We start from the raw sequence: 16,706 nt of genomic DNA on the forward strand, positions 1-16,706 counted from the left end.
ACCAAACACCAACCTCATTTATCAGCTGTGCTGCAATAACAACAAAATTAACAACTACACAATCTTTTAAAGTGAAAATGTATCTTTTTATTGGTACCATACATTAATTATCAAGGGCAGAAACTAACCAAATCAAAAAATATATATCAAACAATGATTTTTCTACAGGGTTTGGAGAAGGTACAAGTCACCATTCAAACTCAATTATAACTGTTGCTGGAATCAACTGTAACAAAATGGAAATGTACAAAACAATAACGGAGCTCCGGCTGTTTTAGACAGACTTTACAGACTCAAAATTGCTACCAAATATGCCGACTGAACTTAATGTTAAGCTGGTTTCAGAAGATGTGCGTACGACTGATGGTGTCAGTCTGTTGGTTATGAAAGATCACACAAATGAAGACCAATTTAGACAAAAAAATAATTTTAAAAAATCTGTTTCAGCCAGTGACAGAACATGAAATTCACTGGTTGACTAAATTCAGTGAGCACATTCACTTGACATCAAGCTGAAAGTCGTAGTACACAAAATTGGGATGAATGGTAAGTGAAAAATCAGTTCCTGTATAGATGAAAAAACATGAGTGAATTTCTGCCAAAATAAATTAGAAAAAAAATCAACTGAAACAGTAAAATCATCTCTCCATGGTGCCAATGTACCCCCAGGTATTTTGTAATTTAATTTACACAAGTTTTAAAAAAGAGGGAGGAGGAAAGAGAGCAGGTGGGAAGATAGAGGGGACGGGTTCATGAGTGTTTTTTCTCCTTTTTCCTATTTTTGTTTCTTTACATTAGATCAGGATGGCTTTAGGTAAATCTAAGTAAGAATACATTTTATTACAGTCAGACAGAACTTTGCTACTACCTTAAATATACAAGCACAAATACACAAAAATTCAAATCTCCAAAAAAGGAACAAAAAGACAAAATAAAAACATCCACACTAAATTATTTCTCTTTTATAAACATAAAAGATAAAAACAATATATTTTAGAGGGGGGAGGGATAAAAGTCCTGTGTTGCTCCTTGGTCTGTAGCTTTTCAGTATTGGTAGAAAATAAAAAAGTAACAATTGAAATGAAGGCGTTTAATACAAATTAAAAAACATTCTAGGGAAATATATACTGTATAAAAACTCTTAAAATGTGTAACTGTGTGTATGTGCATGTGTGTGTTGTAAATGCTCTCTGTTTGAAAGACTGCATTCACTGTAGTCTAATCAGAGATGGCTCGGGCACTGCGGGACTCAAAATCCTTCAATCATTATGTTCATTTGGGTGTGTATCTGTGCGTGTGTGTGATGTTTCCCTAGTGCCACATTTCAGCTCTCCTACTAGTGTGTGAATTTCAATGGTTTTATAGACTGATTCTAAATTCTGGTCTGTCTGCTTCAGCAAAGCCACAAATAAGCTCACACTGCCTCTTTTCTCTCCTCACACGCATTTCACTCACTCACTCACACGGACGCACGCACAGACACTCGTGCACACACATATACTCTATTAACAAACGTTTGACATTTACGTGTGACATTGTGCATCAACAGATCAGACCAGAATTGAGAACCATGTTTAGAGGACAGGTGGACAAGTCGTCCCTAAGCAACTCGCCACCATTTCAAAGCCCCGCTGCCATTACCCCCCTCCACCCTGCCCCTTTCTACATGTAAACTTCAGTGTGGATAGTTCAGTGTGCACAGTTCTCCCCTAGATTAAATTGCTGCTCCTGCTTGCTCACATCTACCCAGCCACTGTCCAAAACTGAAAATTAGCGAGAGCAGATGGGACGTTTTGTGTATGACATGAGGGAAAGGGAAACAGAGGTGGGACACAGTGCCTAAATATTGACAACTTGTAAAACTTCCTCTGGCACAGTGAAACTGTCTGTGGACAGACTGAGCTCCCTCGGGCTACCTGCGCATGATGAATCTGGGCTCTACAGTGATGTCTCGGTTGATGAGCAGATGATGGACTGTTGCCGTTGCACTCGTGGCTGTTGGGATGGGGTGGGGGCTGAGGAGTGACAGACAGGGGTTTGTGTTGAGGTTGCGGGGCTCTGGGCTCTACTGCGATGCCTGTGAGGTGGGGTTGTCACTCTTGCTCTCCTGGCTGGAGGGGGCCTTGTTGTTCCAGGGCGAGTTGGAGCCCAGCGCCGGAGAGTTGTTGAAGCTGTCCTCGTCGTCGATGCCATTGGCTGCATCAAACTGTGTGTTTTCCAGCCGTGTGATCAGACGCTCGTCCTCGTCGCCAAACTCCCCTCCCATCAGAGTGGGCTCTCCCACCACCATCACATCCTGCAGAGATACAAAACAGCAGCAGAACAATTAAAAAAAACTGACCAATCTTCATGGTAAAATTTGTGTTTATCCCTAAATCACTTTACGGTGTAATTAATGCGTCACTCTCACCAATATTTTTACAGATTGCCTTTCACTTCATATAAAGCCCAGACTTGTTATAGGCACTGTAGGGCATATTGTGTCAAATACAATAAACTTCTCTGGTGAAGAACTGCTCTGGAGTGCATCCCAATTTCAACCCAGCATCAGTAGTTAATTATGTTTATTTGTTGTGGCATTCATTTTCTTTAACTATGCCATGTGAAATTCCCTCATTGAATCAGTTGATCTATGAACATAGGTGTAATAGCAGAGTGGTGACACTAGATGGCAGTGATATACTCACTGGAACTTGGCTGGACAGAGGGAAGCCGCTGCCAGGGCTCTTCTTTTTGTTGTTATTGTTGTTATTAGTTCCTCCTCCTCCGCTGATGGTGCTGCCACCTGACATCTTGCGCTTCCGCCGTTTGTTAGGGGCCTGTCTTGATGGCTCGGCTACAGTGGAGAGAGAAAAAGAGTGAGTTAAAAATTTACAAAGTTACCAATAACTGTGATTGTCTGAGCCTCAGTGTGTGTTGTTCAAGTACCTGGTGGTGCCACCATCCTCTGCCATTTCTGGAAGAGGCAGGTCTTGAGGCAGTCTCTGGGGCTGAGGCTGTATGTCTTGTGTCTGGACATCAGCTCCTGCATGGGCTCAAGAATCACACACAGCTGGAGGAGCGAACAGAGAGAGGCAACAGGACAGAGATTAACAAATTTTTTAAGATCATTAGAGATGCTCCAGTTAGTCGAGCACCATTATTATCAGCTGGTGTTCAGCACAAATGACATCACTGCTGGATTTGAAATCCTCAGATTAGAAAAACTGCTCATAAAAAACATGAAGCAAATAAACATGACTGTGTTTTCACTGCGCAGCCACATTACAGGGAACTCGATCTCCACCATAGAGGCCTCTGAAGAAGTTAATGTTCCTATCAATTCCCCCCATGGACTCAAGGTGATTCTGCTGAATGTGTTTGAACCATGTAGGACTTCAGTTCCACACAGGTGGGCAGTATATCTGGACAGCTAATATCTGGTGAGCGCCTGTCTCACCAGAACATATAATACATTGTTTTCTAAGACGAGCAGGACGCTTTTCTGGATATATCAGATATTTTTTGGGCACACAGTTTCTAATGTAGTTTTTTGACCTAAGAAACCAACAACAAAACCACTGCGAACTCAAGATACAACAGGTGCAGGCCTGCTGCTGGTTGAATTGGTTTTGCCACCAGCAACTGACAACCAGTTTAAATAGGTGTCACAAAGTGATGGAAAAATGGCTGACTGTCTCTGATCATTCGGACAGTTGGGGCAGGGGACAGAGAACAATCTATAATTTTGAGAGTAAATAGGCCATAGCTGTTGGATGACATGACAATTACATTTTTAGATTTGCCAACATGGGGTTGTGACTCTTCTGCATAAACAAGAACACTGAACCTGCAGTTCCAGTCTGACCTGTGTCATGTGTGTGTATGAAACATGAGATACAAGCAATATGGGAGCTCTTCAAAACATTGCCTCAACATTAAAAGTCCCTAAATTTGGTTTCACTTTGAGCATCTTCTACGCCAGTGTTTATAAAGCTGACCAACTTGCTCTGACATGAAACTTGTTTGGAAGTCTGAGAGACTGCCCTGAAGACAGACTCTCCTCTTAACTAAAACACATCTTTAATCTTTTAAACCAAGGCTCTGAATAACATCTATGCCGGTGGATGACAACTAATTGAATCATATGAAACTGCTAAATGAGAATCAACTTTGATTTTGAATTAGGCACAGCTACAGTTTGAAGCCTGTAAAGTAACAGGTGGCTAGATTTTTCTTTCGAGCTCTTAATAAATTATGAATGGACCAAAAAAAAAAAAAACATTGAAGACATGCCTGATTCTAAAGGTAAAATGTTGCATATGTGTGTGACTTACCCGGAGGTAGTTGAGGGTGGAGTTCGACAGGCCACATCTTGTTATGTTTTTGGACAACTGGTCCAGCATCTGTGGGTCCTGGGCCTTGAAGATCAATAGAGGACAGTTAAAAAAAACAAACAAAAAAATCCCCACCTGACACACTCGCACATATACCATACATCATGTGTGGTGGATTCACTCACATGCATGGCCAGTATACTGCGGGGGATGAGTTCACGGTGTTGCCTGATGCTGAAGTGCCACGTCTTTATCCTCATCATGTCATCAAACATGAACTCCAAGTACAAGCGCCCCTCTACACACACCTACACAAGATCAGAGGACTGAGGTCAGTATGCAGCAGATGAACCCTGAAATCTCTGCAGGCAACAGGACAAGCTGAACCTCTGCACACAGATTCAGGGCAAAAGTTACAACTGAACATATGGGCATGCCAGTACTGTATCAAGATACACTTTAAATCATGTGAAACCCTCTTTTACAGCAAGGTTTTTTACATTACAGAGACTGATAACAAACCTTATCGCAAGACTGTTATTCTATCAAGTGTTTTGCACCCTCCAAACATGGAGGGAAAGTTAAAAAACCCTTTACGGTAATCATTTAGGTTTTTACTTTTCACACACAAACAAAAGGTTTCTTTGCTTTGTTCTTGTGAAAAATCTGGGCAACTTTGAAAATTAAGTCAAACTTATCTCCATCTGAGGAGTTCTCAGTGTCCATTGTGTCACTTTAGGAGTGAGAAGCTAAAACTTTTAACAACCCCATGTAGATCTCTTCACAAAGTATTGTTTCCCATTTCTTTGCGATTTGCAACTGATATTTATTGTCATTTGTGTAATACAGAGAGATTTTCTGGGTCATACTATTACATAAGAAATACGCAAATATACAGGGGTCTTAACATTTCCCACAACACTTTCCAATTGAATGCAGGTCCTGCAAAAAAAATTGAATTTTAACTGTGTCAAGAAGACTGCAATTTGTTTTGTTGTCATGTTGGAATTCTTATATTGTAAGGGGCTTTCTGTTATGTGTTCAATCCCTGTACATTTACAAACACACACCTGTGTGAACATGGGCTTTCCATTCTGGGTGACCATGGTGCACTGATCACAGTCGAGAGAGACAAAGTTATTGTGGAAGGACTCCTTGGGATGTTTCAGCACATAGTAGAGTTCAGTGGCACCGCCCTCAAATATACTCCGGAAGTACCGTGGAATCAACGTCCGGCCAATTGCTGGTGAAGTGAGGGAAAAGACAAGGGGTATGAGAAAAGTAAGGTAGAGCACTGAAACTGTTAAAAAGAGCAGTCAAGAATAGAGGACTAACATAAGGCTGAACAATTAATCAAAATATCATGGAAATCACAATAACCAAATCACAAGGGCTGGAATTTTTTTTTTTTTTTTTTTTTTTTTTTAATAAAGACAAAATTTGTCACAGCATACCATAAATGAAGCATTGTGGTGCTACAGAGATGCCCCTGCCAAAAAATCTTCTTTTTTAATATTGTTCAGCCCTGGACTTAAGGTATAATAAGTTTGTATATAACTTTGTTTCTTACTGTAACGTTTGGGTCCATCTTCCAGACAGAAAGTAATGGTCAACATGGCATCATCTTCAAAGAACTCTGTAGTAAATGCATCCCACCACAGGTTATCGCACTCCTACAGGGTTAGGAGGGGGAAAAATAATCAGTCACCAACACCATTTCTGGATTGTTTTTGTGTGTGCATACAATATGTGGTTGTGTTTGCCTACGAACCTCTGTCCAGTTCTGTAGCCGTTTGTTAAGTTCAAATATTCTGTAGTCTGTCTGGTTGCCATATGGTGTGTGCCTCCTGGACGAACACAGAAAGACAGGAGGAGGAGGAATCAAAAGCAGGACAGGGGTTGAGAACATTTAGCTTGTGGTACTGTGAACTAAACAAAACATCCTGATCACTGTATGGTCAAAGCTCTCGTGGCCTCCGTTTCACCACCTAGTTGAGCTTTTGTCAGAGACTAAATGCAAACGCTCCAATGAAGTGAGATAAGAACATAACTTCCCACGACCTTATCTATACTTGTGTGATTATTGCCATTTTCACATCAGCTGGAGATAATGGGAAATAATGCAGCCTTACCCTATTCCTGGCTCCAGGTATGTGGGAGGATACATTGGGGTGGGACTAGAGAAACAAGAGACAGAGAAATTATTAAATTCAGCTATAGTGCTAATATTCCCTTCTCCTGGAGCTAGTCTGTCTTTACGACCCTGGGACACAAGCCAAACATCGCACAAATTAGATGATACAAGGAGACAGTAAATAACAACACTTCTCAAATACACCTATCAACTGTAGCCGATTCGCTTACTGCAAAAAGACAAGCTGTGAAATACTGCACACAGTTCTATACAGGCACAATCCCTAACCTTACAAAGCCACACAAGTCAAGTTAAATCAATTTTAGCATTAAATATTAGCTTCACACAGCCAGTCTACAGTTTTCGCTTCAGTAATTCTAGCTCAACAGGCATTTACCTGGATAATAGGTGGTGTTAGTGGCAGTGGACCACACACTGTGACCTCAGCATTTAAACCAACTGACAGGACAGACAGGTGCCCTACTCTGCTGAAATATCACCAATAAACCTTCCTGCACCCAAGTGCACCTGACTGGAAAACCCCAATTCTGCGCCAGTTGTACATGGATTTCACCTCAGGTTTCTAAACTGGTAAAACATATCAGTTGTTCGGAAAACAATCAAACTCTACCTAAACTATCTACTGAAATCAATTATTTGGTAAGTTTGACGAGAGAAAAAGGTTGTGCAGCTTCCATACCATGATGTACAGGTAAACATCTTGAGTATTTGTTCAGGAAGTTTGTGAACCTCCTGAACAAATACAACCAATCACTCTCTGTGCTATTCAAATTTACAATTCAGTGCTGCTCATTGACTCTGTCCTCTAAATCCCTTACTACAGTTTGTTGATTGGTGAGCCTACCAGCTGCCAAGCTGAGTCGATTATTAGTGCAAAAACTGAACTCATGATATTGAGGCTGGCTTTACAAAGCTTTATTTAAAAAAAAAAAAAAGGCACGCACTTATACAAACACATGTAAAGGATGTTTAAATACTAAAAGTGTGAATTCCTCACCCAGAGCAGACTTCTAAACACACAGAAGACACAGACATAAAACTCACCCAACGTCTCTGTCCAGCATGGTGCCGGGGTGGAAAGGGGGGAAAGTGCTACCGTTGGGGGGCTCCTTGGGGGAGTACAGCTTGAATGACTTGGAGGAACAGCCTGCAAGAGAGGTGAGGAAAAATATTAGACAGAACATAAATGTAATGTTGAATTTTTACATTATCACTTCAGAGGTTACTTAAAAGGGTTAGTTATTAGGGATTCCAGATAATGGCAAAAAAACTGTGATTGGTGTGACAGTTAAAGCAGACATGATATGATTACTGTGTGAAATTTGGGGACAATATCCGTATGTATTAATCCACAAATTTAATAACTGACACCACAAACCTTTCAACACATATAGAACATTGGGTCAGCTGGGGCTGTAAATAAAGATCTTAAGTATAACCCAAAAACATGACAATGCATAAATGAAAAAACACAAGACAGTGCTGAGGTTGCTATATCCTTTGGAATTACAGTGGTATTTTTAATGTTAATTGTTCACTTTTAGAATGACACTTATGAAATTGAGTGTATCATGTGAGGTTGGAGGCACATGTAGCCTAAAATGGCCAGTATGGCCCAGTTTCAGTTGGCTGCACTCATTCACAGATCATCCCCAGTGTTCCAATATTATTGTATGAAGATGCAAAACAAAAACATGATGAGGAGGAAGTCTCCATTAAACAATGTGCTCCTGTTACATTCCTACTGCCCTTCATCCACATCCACTTCATAAATAACTATCAAATGCCAGACACCAAAGGACCAATACTGACTCCATTCATTCATTCACTCACACACACACACTCACACTAAAAAAAAAAAAAAAACAGATGAATCCTTCTCACACACACAGAGCTCCAGCCCTTGTTGTACTCTAATTGCCCAGCTCTCCCATAAAGGCCATCCAGGCGTAGCGGCCTCTAGGTCACGACCCCTGCCGTCACCATGGTGAAGCTCCGCCTCATTTATGTCTCTCTGTCTTGTCTCTGCATATTAAACATATCTGTGTGTGTGTGTGTATTAAAGAGAAATGTATATCTTAAGATATACAGAGGGAGAAATAAGTTTAACTGTATTAATAGGATGTTGCAGAGCAAGGGAAATTGTGATCTGAAATCACAGCAGTGATGTGAAATATATTTAAGGTATACAACCAAACAATTAAAGAGTAAAACAGCCTCTCTTTTGTGAGAAACAGACATGTAGGTGTCAACAGACACACTCTTGAGAGATGAAATAAACCCATCCCAGCACTGACCTTTGAGGACACAACCATAAAATATCAAGTTCATGTTCCTAAAATCACTAATCTAGGCTCATGTGCATTTAAAATCAATTCTCTTTTCATTAACAGCAGTTACATCCCTACTGCTTTCTGTCCTAATTGGTTTCTACTGTTTGAATTACAGCAGCCACATAGCCCATCATAACTCTAACATACCTACAGGTAAAATAAATAACTTAAGAAGAAAAGTTTTCAATGAAGACTAGAGCTCATCAAAACAAGATTTGCATTTTCTACATGGAAGAAAGGCCACAAAACCTGTGTCCATTTGAAACCCTGTCGTCACTTTGTGTAAAAACAAGCTGTTTACTGAGTGAGTGAGCCAGCAGCAACACTATGCTATGGGCTGGATGCACCACCAGAGGAAAACAAATGGGGTTGATAAATAAATAAATAATCGATGGTTATGTGTCCATTAGTTGTTGAGAGCTCCATTAGCTCCTCTCTTCTCCTGTTAGCGGTTAATGACAGGCAGTCACAATCACATCAGCTGGACTCCACTTCCTCCACTGGGAATCATGTTCTACCTCTCTCTTATAAGCAGACATGGTACATTATAAACATACACACATTATGCATGCACATATCCCCCTGGCTTGAGTAACGGCCGACCAACCTTCAGAGCAAACCTTATCTCAAATATTGAGTTACGGAAGCCGAAAAACTCTCAACATTTGATTTCATATAAACTCCAGACCAAAATCCATCCAGCATTACCAAGTCTCCTCTAAATAAGAATAACCTGTCGTGGTGTTGGACCTCATCCACTTCACACTGCCACCATGATTGCTCAGGGGACAACTAACTATCCAAACGGGATATAGGCGATAGCTAGGTTATACTGGAGCATTAACATACGTTGGCAAACTTTTAACAAAAAAACGGCTTAAGTCTGAAGTTTTTTATGAAGCTGCACTTTAAATGTGCTTAAAAAAACAGTGTAGTTCCTAACTTTCACAGTCAAAGCACATTTAACGCGGAGTTGTCTGGTTACAAAGGCAATTAGAAAGGCAGCAAGCGCATAATGCTAACACATAGCTGCTAGCCAAGCTGAAACGTAAACCATGTAAAGAACTTCGCCACATAATGCCAACCAAAACTCATTTTAACAAGCAAGACAGCAGCGTTAAAATAGACTAAACACGATAAATGTTTTCGACATATACAACCGCCAAAACTGTAACGTTCAACACTGCCCCGTAGGCCTGCAGGGTAAGCTAACGTTAGCAAACCAGAGCACAGTTAGAAACCAGTTAGCTGGTGTTAGCCGTCTTGCTAACGCCTTAGCGTTAAATCCCTTTTCAACGAGAAAGCACCGAAATAAGACGAGAAATCACAAACGCGACAACTCGTCAACCACATTAATCGCTCCAGCAGCTAGTCATTACAGTCAAAGTGTGTGTATGGGAAAAGCGACCCTTTACCTGAAAAGAAGTCCAATCAGAAAATTGATGTTTACAGATCCGTGATGATAGACCGTGTGTACGCTCCGTGCGTAAAAACGGATAGGCCCGCTGGACGGCGGTTGGCTGGACGCAACGTACCAACACAATACGTCCCTCTAAATAGGATCAATAAAAAATCTCCTCAAACCCCGAGACTGAAACGGAATAAGGCCTAAATTACGGGAGTCAGTCGGTTATGTTTTGTCCCGCATGAGGCCTTGTCAGTGGGCTGAAGCCTGCTGTGGGTTTACATACGGACCCCGATGAGCCCTTTGTTCACGGGAGGACATGAACAATAGCTGTAGGCCCTCCTCCTCCGCCTCCTCCTCCTCTTCTCCCTCCGCAATGCATTTGCTCCTCTCTCCTCTGCCCAGCACCGCCAGCCGCCCTCACCCCCTACTCCTCCTCCCCCACTAATGCACAACTGCACATAAAGGTTGTCGGGTAAGCATTTTTTTCTTCCTTCCTCCTCCCTGCATCCCATCTTTTCCTTGTAACTGACACAGATGAGAATTGGCCTAATGCAGCCGAGTGGAAATGTGTGCGGAAACAACGGCCATGCTGGCTGGAAAGTGGTTTTCATGTTTGCCTAATTAGAGCACATCAGTTTGCTGCAAACAGCTGAACTCAGACAGTGACAGCCAAGACCCAGGTCATATGTAAAATATGCAATGGGTTTAGTGTGATGCACACACACACAGCTGATGGAGCAGCCTGATCAGACAAAAGTAGATTAAGATCTCATAAATTAACTTTCATGTAAAGGAAACAGACTGGGCTTGTTTCCATTTAATTGTGTCTTTGAGTTTGTACACTGAACTGTCTCCAAGGTAAGCCAGTAAATCCATTACCACTGGGAATCTCTGCCTCTTTCTCACTCTATGCACACACACACACACACACACACACACACACACTCACACGCTCACACGCTCACACGCACACATGCACACACTCAAACACTCAAACACACAGGAAGCACTAAGCCAAAAGGAGAATCCCATAGGCCTCTAAATCTGCTTAAATCGCCTCAAATTATAATCAGATATTCAGATCACAGCCAGCGAGGACTCACCCATATGGCCAAAGTTGGGATATAAAAAGAACAAGCACAGTAGTATTAGGTCAAGAGTTTCATATATGTAAGTGTGTGTCATAATATTTGTTAATTTAACATAGTCATCCCCAAAGGATGACTACCTCAAATTTTTGACAGGTGTGATGTTGAAGCCACCAGCATGAACATGGTTTTGATTTATACACTAAGTTTAGTTTTAAGTTTATGATTATTTACATTGAATTATTTCTTCAATTTTACAATATTTATATATATTTTCTGTTTGAAAGAAAGCAAAAAAAGCATAAAAAAAGAAAAAACTGCACCAACCACACAAATACTGCAACATCATTACCAAACTGATAATAATAATAATAATAATAATAATAATAATGATAATAATAATAATAATAACAACAACAACAATAATAATAATGACAATAATAATAATTTATTAAAGTAAATATTAAAAGTTATACCATCAATAGAATGACTAATTTATTGATGTGATTATGTCGTTCCTGTATCCACCAAAGTCTAATGACATATCATTTTATACTACCATTAATTCATGGGCCTCATAATCAAACCATTGTTCCATCATGTCTGATATTCTGACATTTATGAGACAGTGAAGCACGGTGTAATGACCTTTCATTGTGCATTTATTTTTCCAGCTATGTCTACTCTACTCTTCTGCCATCTTGTAACAAAAGGAGTCACTTTGTTTTGAAATATTTGTGGATATTTTCTGTCTGGATACGCACTCTCTGAACATAACTCATAACCCTCTTATATGTGCAAAATGAAGATGGCAACTCAAATGCGGATGTCTTTCCGGACTGTGATGGATGAAATTTGGAGTATGGTGAAGTGCAGTGTCTCCCAGAGCCAGACATGTAGAGAGGATAAGCTGCTCCAAGGCCTGTCTCTCACCCGACCAGCAACAAAGATGCTCAGGCTGAGTTTATGTATATTGGTTTGACCATGGTAAGCCTGTGGCATGAGCACTTCACAGCTCACGAGGCTCCTGTCAGTCTTTTGGCAGCATCTTTGTGTGTCTAGTACCAGGGGGAGGTGTAGTCAGTAGTAGCTTAGAGTGTCTGTTGTGGGTGACTTATGTGGATTTGCCTATCTTACATTCACTGGCCCCTGTAGCCATGGCAACACGAGCAGTCAATGCTGCCACAACCGGAGAGAGTCTAAGAATCATCCATGGAAATGGACACACAAGGGTTAATCCTAAATGTGTGTGTGTGTGTGTGTGTGTGTGTGTGTGTGTGTGTGTGTGTGTCTCCAAAGCTCGCCCATTGAAATGGTACATGACGGGGTTAATCCCTTGTGCACGTGTGTGTGTGCGAATGTGTGTGTGGTGGGGTGATGGAGAGGGGGTGGGGGTGGGAGGTGTGTCAGGATAAGGCTTGAAGGGCTTACACACACCGTTTCTTTTGCTCTCAGGCATAGGGCAGGCCTTATCTTCAACCAGCACCCCAACCAGTGAGTCTCACGCGCAAGCACGAACACACACACACACACACACACACACACACACACACACACACACACACACACATATATACACATACACATACACATACACACACACACACACTGCTACCTAACCTTCACTTCACCAGCTTGCCTCATTTCCCCACTTGCAGTCACACATTCACACCTAAAGCCATAAATCCATGTATAATACGTGATTAAAGCTGGAGCGTGTGGTGGCTGAATAAACTCCCCAAAGTGCACAGTGTGATGTTTTCACTAAGCTTACACTTAAACCTACAAGTGCAACTTGTTTAATTCACCTTTGTCAAAGTCAGTAAAAGAAGCAAGTAGCCAAACTTGCACAGCATTTCTCTGGGCATCAACAAACAAAGAGAAACATCAAAGCAGCTGTTTTTTGACTGCTGGGGTTTTGTTGCTCAATCAGCTACAAGAAAGACAAGAAGGAAAAGATCAGCAAGTCAAACTTACCTTCATCAGTTTCCAGCTGCTCTGACATTGCCATTTTGTCACCTACAAATGAACTTTCACAGTTATACACTGATCTAACTCGCAGGCTGGGTCTCTGTTTTCATGCCTCTCCCTCTCTGATATCTCCCATGTCCAGACGTCAGGCTCAGGGGCACGAAAGGGGGGGGGGACTACAATATGTGTGTGTGCTCTGAGTGTATGTGCATCTTCTGTGCAAGTGTCGCCTGGTGTTTTGTGTGTGTGTGTGTGTGTGTGTGTGTGTGTGTGCACGTTCTCATGCACATGTGCAAATGTGTGCAGCATGCCACTTCCACTCACTAGTCAACAGGAAACTGAGCGGCACACACATCTGCCAGAGTTGTGATAACAGCCGTCCCAGTTGCCCTCCCCTCGACACAGTCTTCAACACTGATCTGAGGACAGTCACATGTTGGTATGACTGCAGAAAATGCCCTGACTAAACTGATCCTAGCTTGAACATGAGAGCTAACTTTTTAATGACAGTCATATCAGTTAAGTGTTGTTTCTTCCGTTCTTGTTCCCAAACAGGAATAAAAACAAAGCCACTCCTATTTTCATAGGTTGGATTCACATTTCTTTCCCCAAGTGTAAAGCAAAAGCTACTGTTTCATTGCTTTTACCACTTCATAGTATGACACATCTCTGGGGCTCTCCTCAGTGATCACTGTCTGCCAGATTTTATACATTTGGCAGCTCAGGCTTCTTTACTCTGTTATTGGATCAGATGGAGGGACAGAGATCTATCTGTCTGACTCAGCTCCGATAAAAGATCCAAAGGACAAGCTGCCACTCTGTGGAGGAATGAGCTTTAGCTCAAAGTGACTGTGAGTCAGAATCACAGACACTCATTTACAATGGTACTTTACTTGAGTACGTTTATTTTATGCTAATTTATACTTCTACCTCAGTACATTTCACGGACAATATTTTACTTCTATAATCCACCACATTTATCTGGCAGCTACAGTTCACTGATGCATATAAACACGATGACTTAAATATTACTGAAATATGATGCAGACTTCACCTCAGCCAACAACAACATGATATAGTGCCCAGAAATACAATTAAACTGCAGTACATATTTAGTCAAAATAGTCGGACCAGATAAAAAGACAGAGACAAATCAAGTTAAAGCTAGCTGGTGAGAGACAGCCACATTTAGCTGATTGGTTTCTTATCCCACATTAATAAGGGAGTAGCTAAACCCAGTCATGGAGAATAAAAACAGCTAAACTAGACCTGCTCATTAGCCTAGCTTAGCAGTAACTGCCATCTTACCTTTTAACAGTTTTAGGTATTATCTGTGGTCTCAGTCAATGATTTTTGCTTGTAAAGTAATCAGTATAAAATCAAATGAAGGCATTACATCTTAGCCATGTGTTAACATGGCTTACATGGTCAGGCTGAAAACTTGAAACCCCTTTTTTTAACTCCAAATTTTCTGTTAGTGTACCGCTCTGCTTTGTTGGGTAATACTCCGTGCCTTACTGTCTATACCATGGTATCGCTCCTGTTTATATCTCTGGGTGTACAAGGCCACTTTGGTCAAAGGCGCAAATCAAGCAGGACTTTAGACTCTCTTTATTCCACGATGACCCCTCAGTGAGGTATATGAACATAGTTTCATATAACAAACAGAAGAAACTGAAATAAAGTAAGTGGGCAGAGACACTTGTTGCTAGGTTATGGGCAAACACAACAAAGGAGAAAATGTTAAGTAAATGATTAAATTTAAAAATGACAAAACAAGTACACTCTCATAAATATACAGTAGTTATTTAAAAGATAGCCATTATAATTTTGACAAATTTAGCGAGATTGTTTTTTTTTATGTTCGTAGTGTTAAGTGAATAATTTTTCAGATGTACTTGGATTAATTCTATAGTATGTAGTAGTATCTGAGTTAGTTACCACATTTGAGCAACATTCATGAATAATGAAGTTTTTTACATTAGAAATTAACCCAATGATTAATAACACAGATTTTTACAAGCCTATCGAACTTTTATCGCCATATACAACTCACCATATGCAATCCAATATGCTGTGTTAATGTTTAAGAAACTGTACTAACTTACACTGTATGTCCACACAGTTTTCTAGCTTTTTGTTATCATAGCATTTGTTTTGTAATTGGTTTAACAGAAGACCCATTATAATCAAAAGCTACTTGATACTCATAGACCAAGACAACTACTTAATGGAAACGTTTGCATCGGTGTGAAGGAGTTCCTTGATTTGTCATGTATTAAAACTCTGCATTAGCTACACAGACATTCTTCTTTATCTGTAAATATTTTTCAATTGATTTTGCATAAAGCTTGCTATATTAACATACTATATCACTATTATGGCTTCAAATTATATATAACATGAGAAATGATTTAATCTACATCACCCACTGTTATATATAACATAAGATTCACAGGGGCTATTTTTTACGTACATTGTTTACTACGTCAATTGAAGGACTTTTACTTGTAATGCAATTTGACATTGCTGTACTGCTTCTTTTACTTAAGCATCTGAATATTTCCTCAACACTACTGAACTGTCAGACAATTGTTATCTATACGCCTCTTTTGCACACCAACTTTACATAAAAGAACACTAATCAAAGCTGTTATGCAAATGTGCATTACAAGTAAAACTGTATGCAAATGATGCTGTTGTTATTCTGTGAATGCCATCATTCTCCATTTGATTTACAGTCAGGGCCTCAGCATGCATCATTACGGGAGGAGAAGAATTGTAAGTGACCTACAATCAGAGGTTGTTCTTTGATAGCAGCGCCCTCTTGTGGCCGCGCTGAGCCAGTGTGTTTGTTTTCATCCGGCTCTACAGTATTTTCTCACTCACTGGGTGAATTCCCTACTCAGGATTTTCTCTGGCAGGCGAACACAGGCACACTGCAACAAGGGAACTTCAGTGGCTAGTGCGTCACATGTTATAACAGGCCAATGGGTGAAGGGATTAAATTAGAGAAGGGCTCTGTTGTGTGCCAGTTTGTCATGAATATACGTTATGTGTGTTTCATAAGAAAAGTGTTTCTCAAAAATACACATGTACATAGTAGAGATGTAACTCCTAATAGTCAGCATTATTATCCATCATCCTCAGTTCTTTTTACTCTCACTGGCATTTTGCAGGTGGCTTAGCCTTTAAGGGTGTGTGTGTGTGTGTCGGTGTGTGTGTCAGATGTGAGTGTGTGTGTGTGTGTGTGTGTGTGTCAGATGTGAGTGTGTGTGTGTGTGTGTGTGTGTGGCGGCGGCTGGTGTCAGCTGACAGCTGTGTGAGGGGAGATGACAGTGCCCTGATGCTGCGTTCTCTGTTCTCTGGGAGCCATTTTGTCTGTCTCTGATCTCAGAGTCAGGTCTGCCCCCCCAACACCCCCCCCACTCCCCC

General features: G+C 40.8%; 1 protein-coding gene across 4 annotated transcripts in view; it reads right to left on the reverse strand.

The window, feature by feature from the left end:
• Positions 1-64: 64 nt before the first annotated feature.
• The window catches only part of ldb1b (LIM-domain binding 1b), a 26,331-nt gene continuing 9,689 nt past the window's right edge, over positions 65-16,706 (reverse strand). For 2 of the 4 annotated variants that reach the window (XM_087178161.1, XM_087178162.1), the window contains 10 exons: positions 7,516-7,618; positions 6,449-6,493; positions 6,088-6,163; positions 5,887-5,989; positions 5,387-5,559; positions 4,502-4,624; positions 4,317-4,400; positions 2,929-3,052; positions 2,688-2,836; positions 65-2,296 (listed from right to left, as the gene is read on the reverse strand). In XM_087178161.1, coding sequence (XP_087034287.1) covers positions 2,066-2,296; positions 2,688-2,836; positions 2,929-3,052; positions 4,317-4,400; positions 4,502-4,624; positions 5,387-5,559; positions 5,887-5,989; positions 6,088-6,163; positions 6,449-6,493; positions 7,516-7,618 — 1,211 coding nt within the window. In that variant the 3' untranslated portion in view covers positions 65-2,065. Of the gene's footprint in view, positions 2,297-2,687; positions 2,837-2,928; positions 3,053-4,316; positions 4,401-4,501; positions 4,625-5,386; positions 5,560-5,886; positions 5,990-6,087; positions 6,164-6,448; positions 6,494-7,515; positions 7,619-10,219; positions 10,550-13,277; positions 13,416-16,706 lie in introns of those variants that run through there. The other 2 variants (XM_023422008.2, XM_087178163.1) reach the window with 2 other exon arrangements.

Source organism: Seriola lalandi, unplaced genomic scaffold, assembly GCF_002814215.2.
Source record: "Seriola lalandi dorsalis isolate HSWRI2012SDOR001 ecotype SW California unplaced genomic scaffold, Sedor1 jcf7180002054678, whole genome shotgun sequence".
Lineage (NCBI taxonomy): Eukaryota > Metazoa > Chordata > Actinopteri > Carangiformes > Carangidae > Seriola > Seriola lalandi.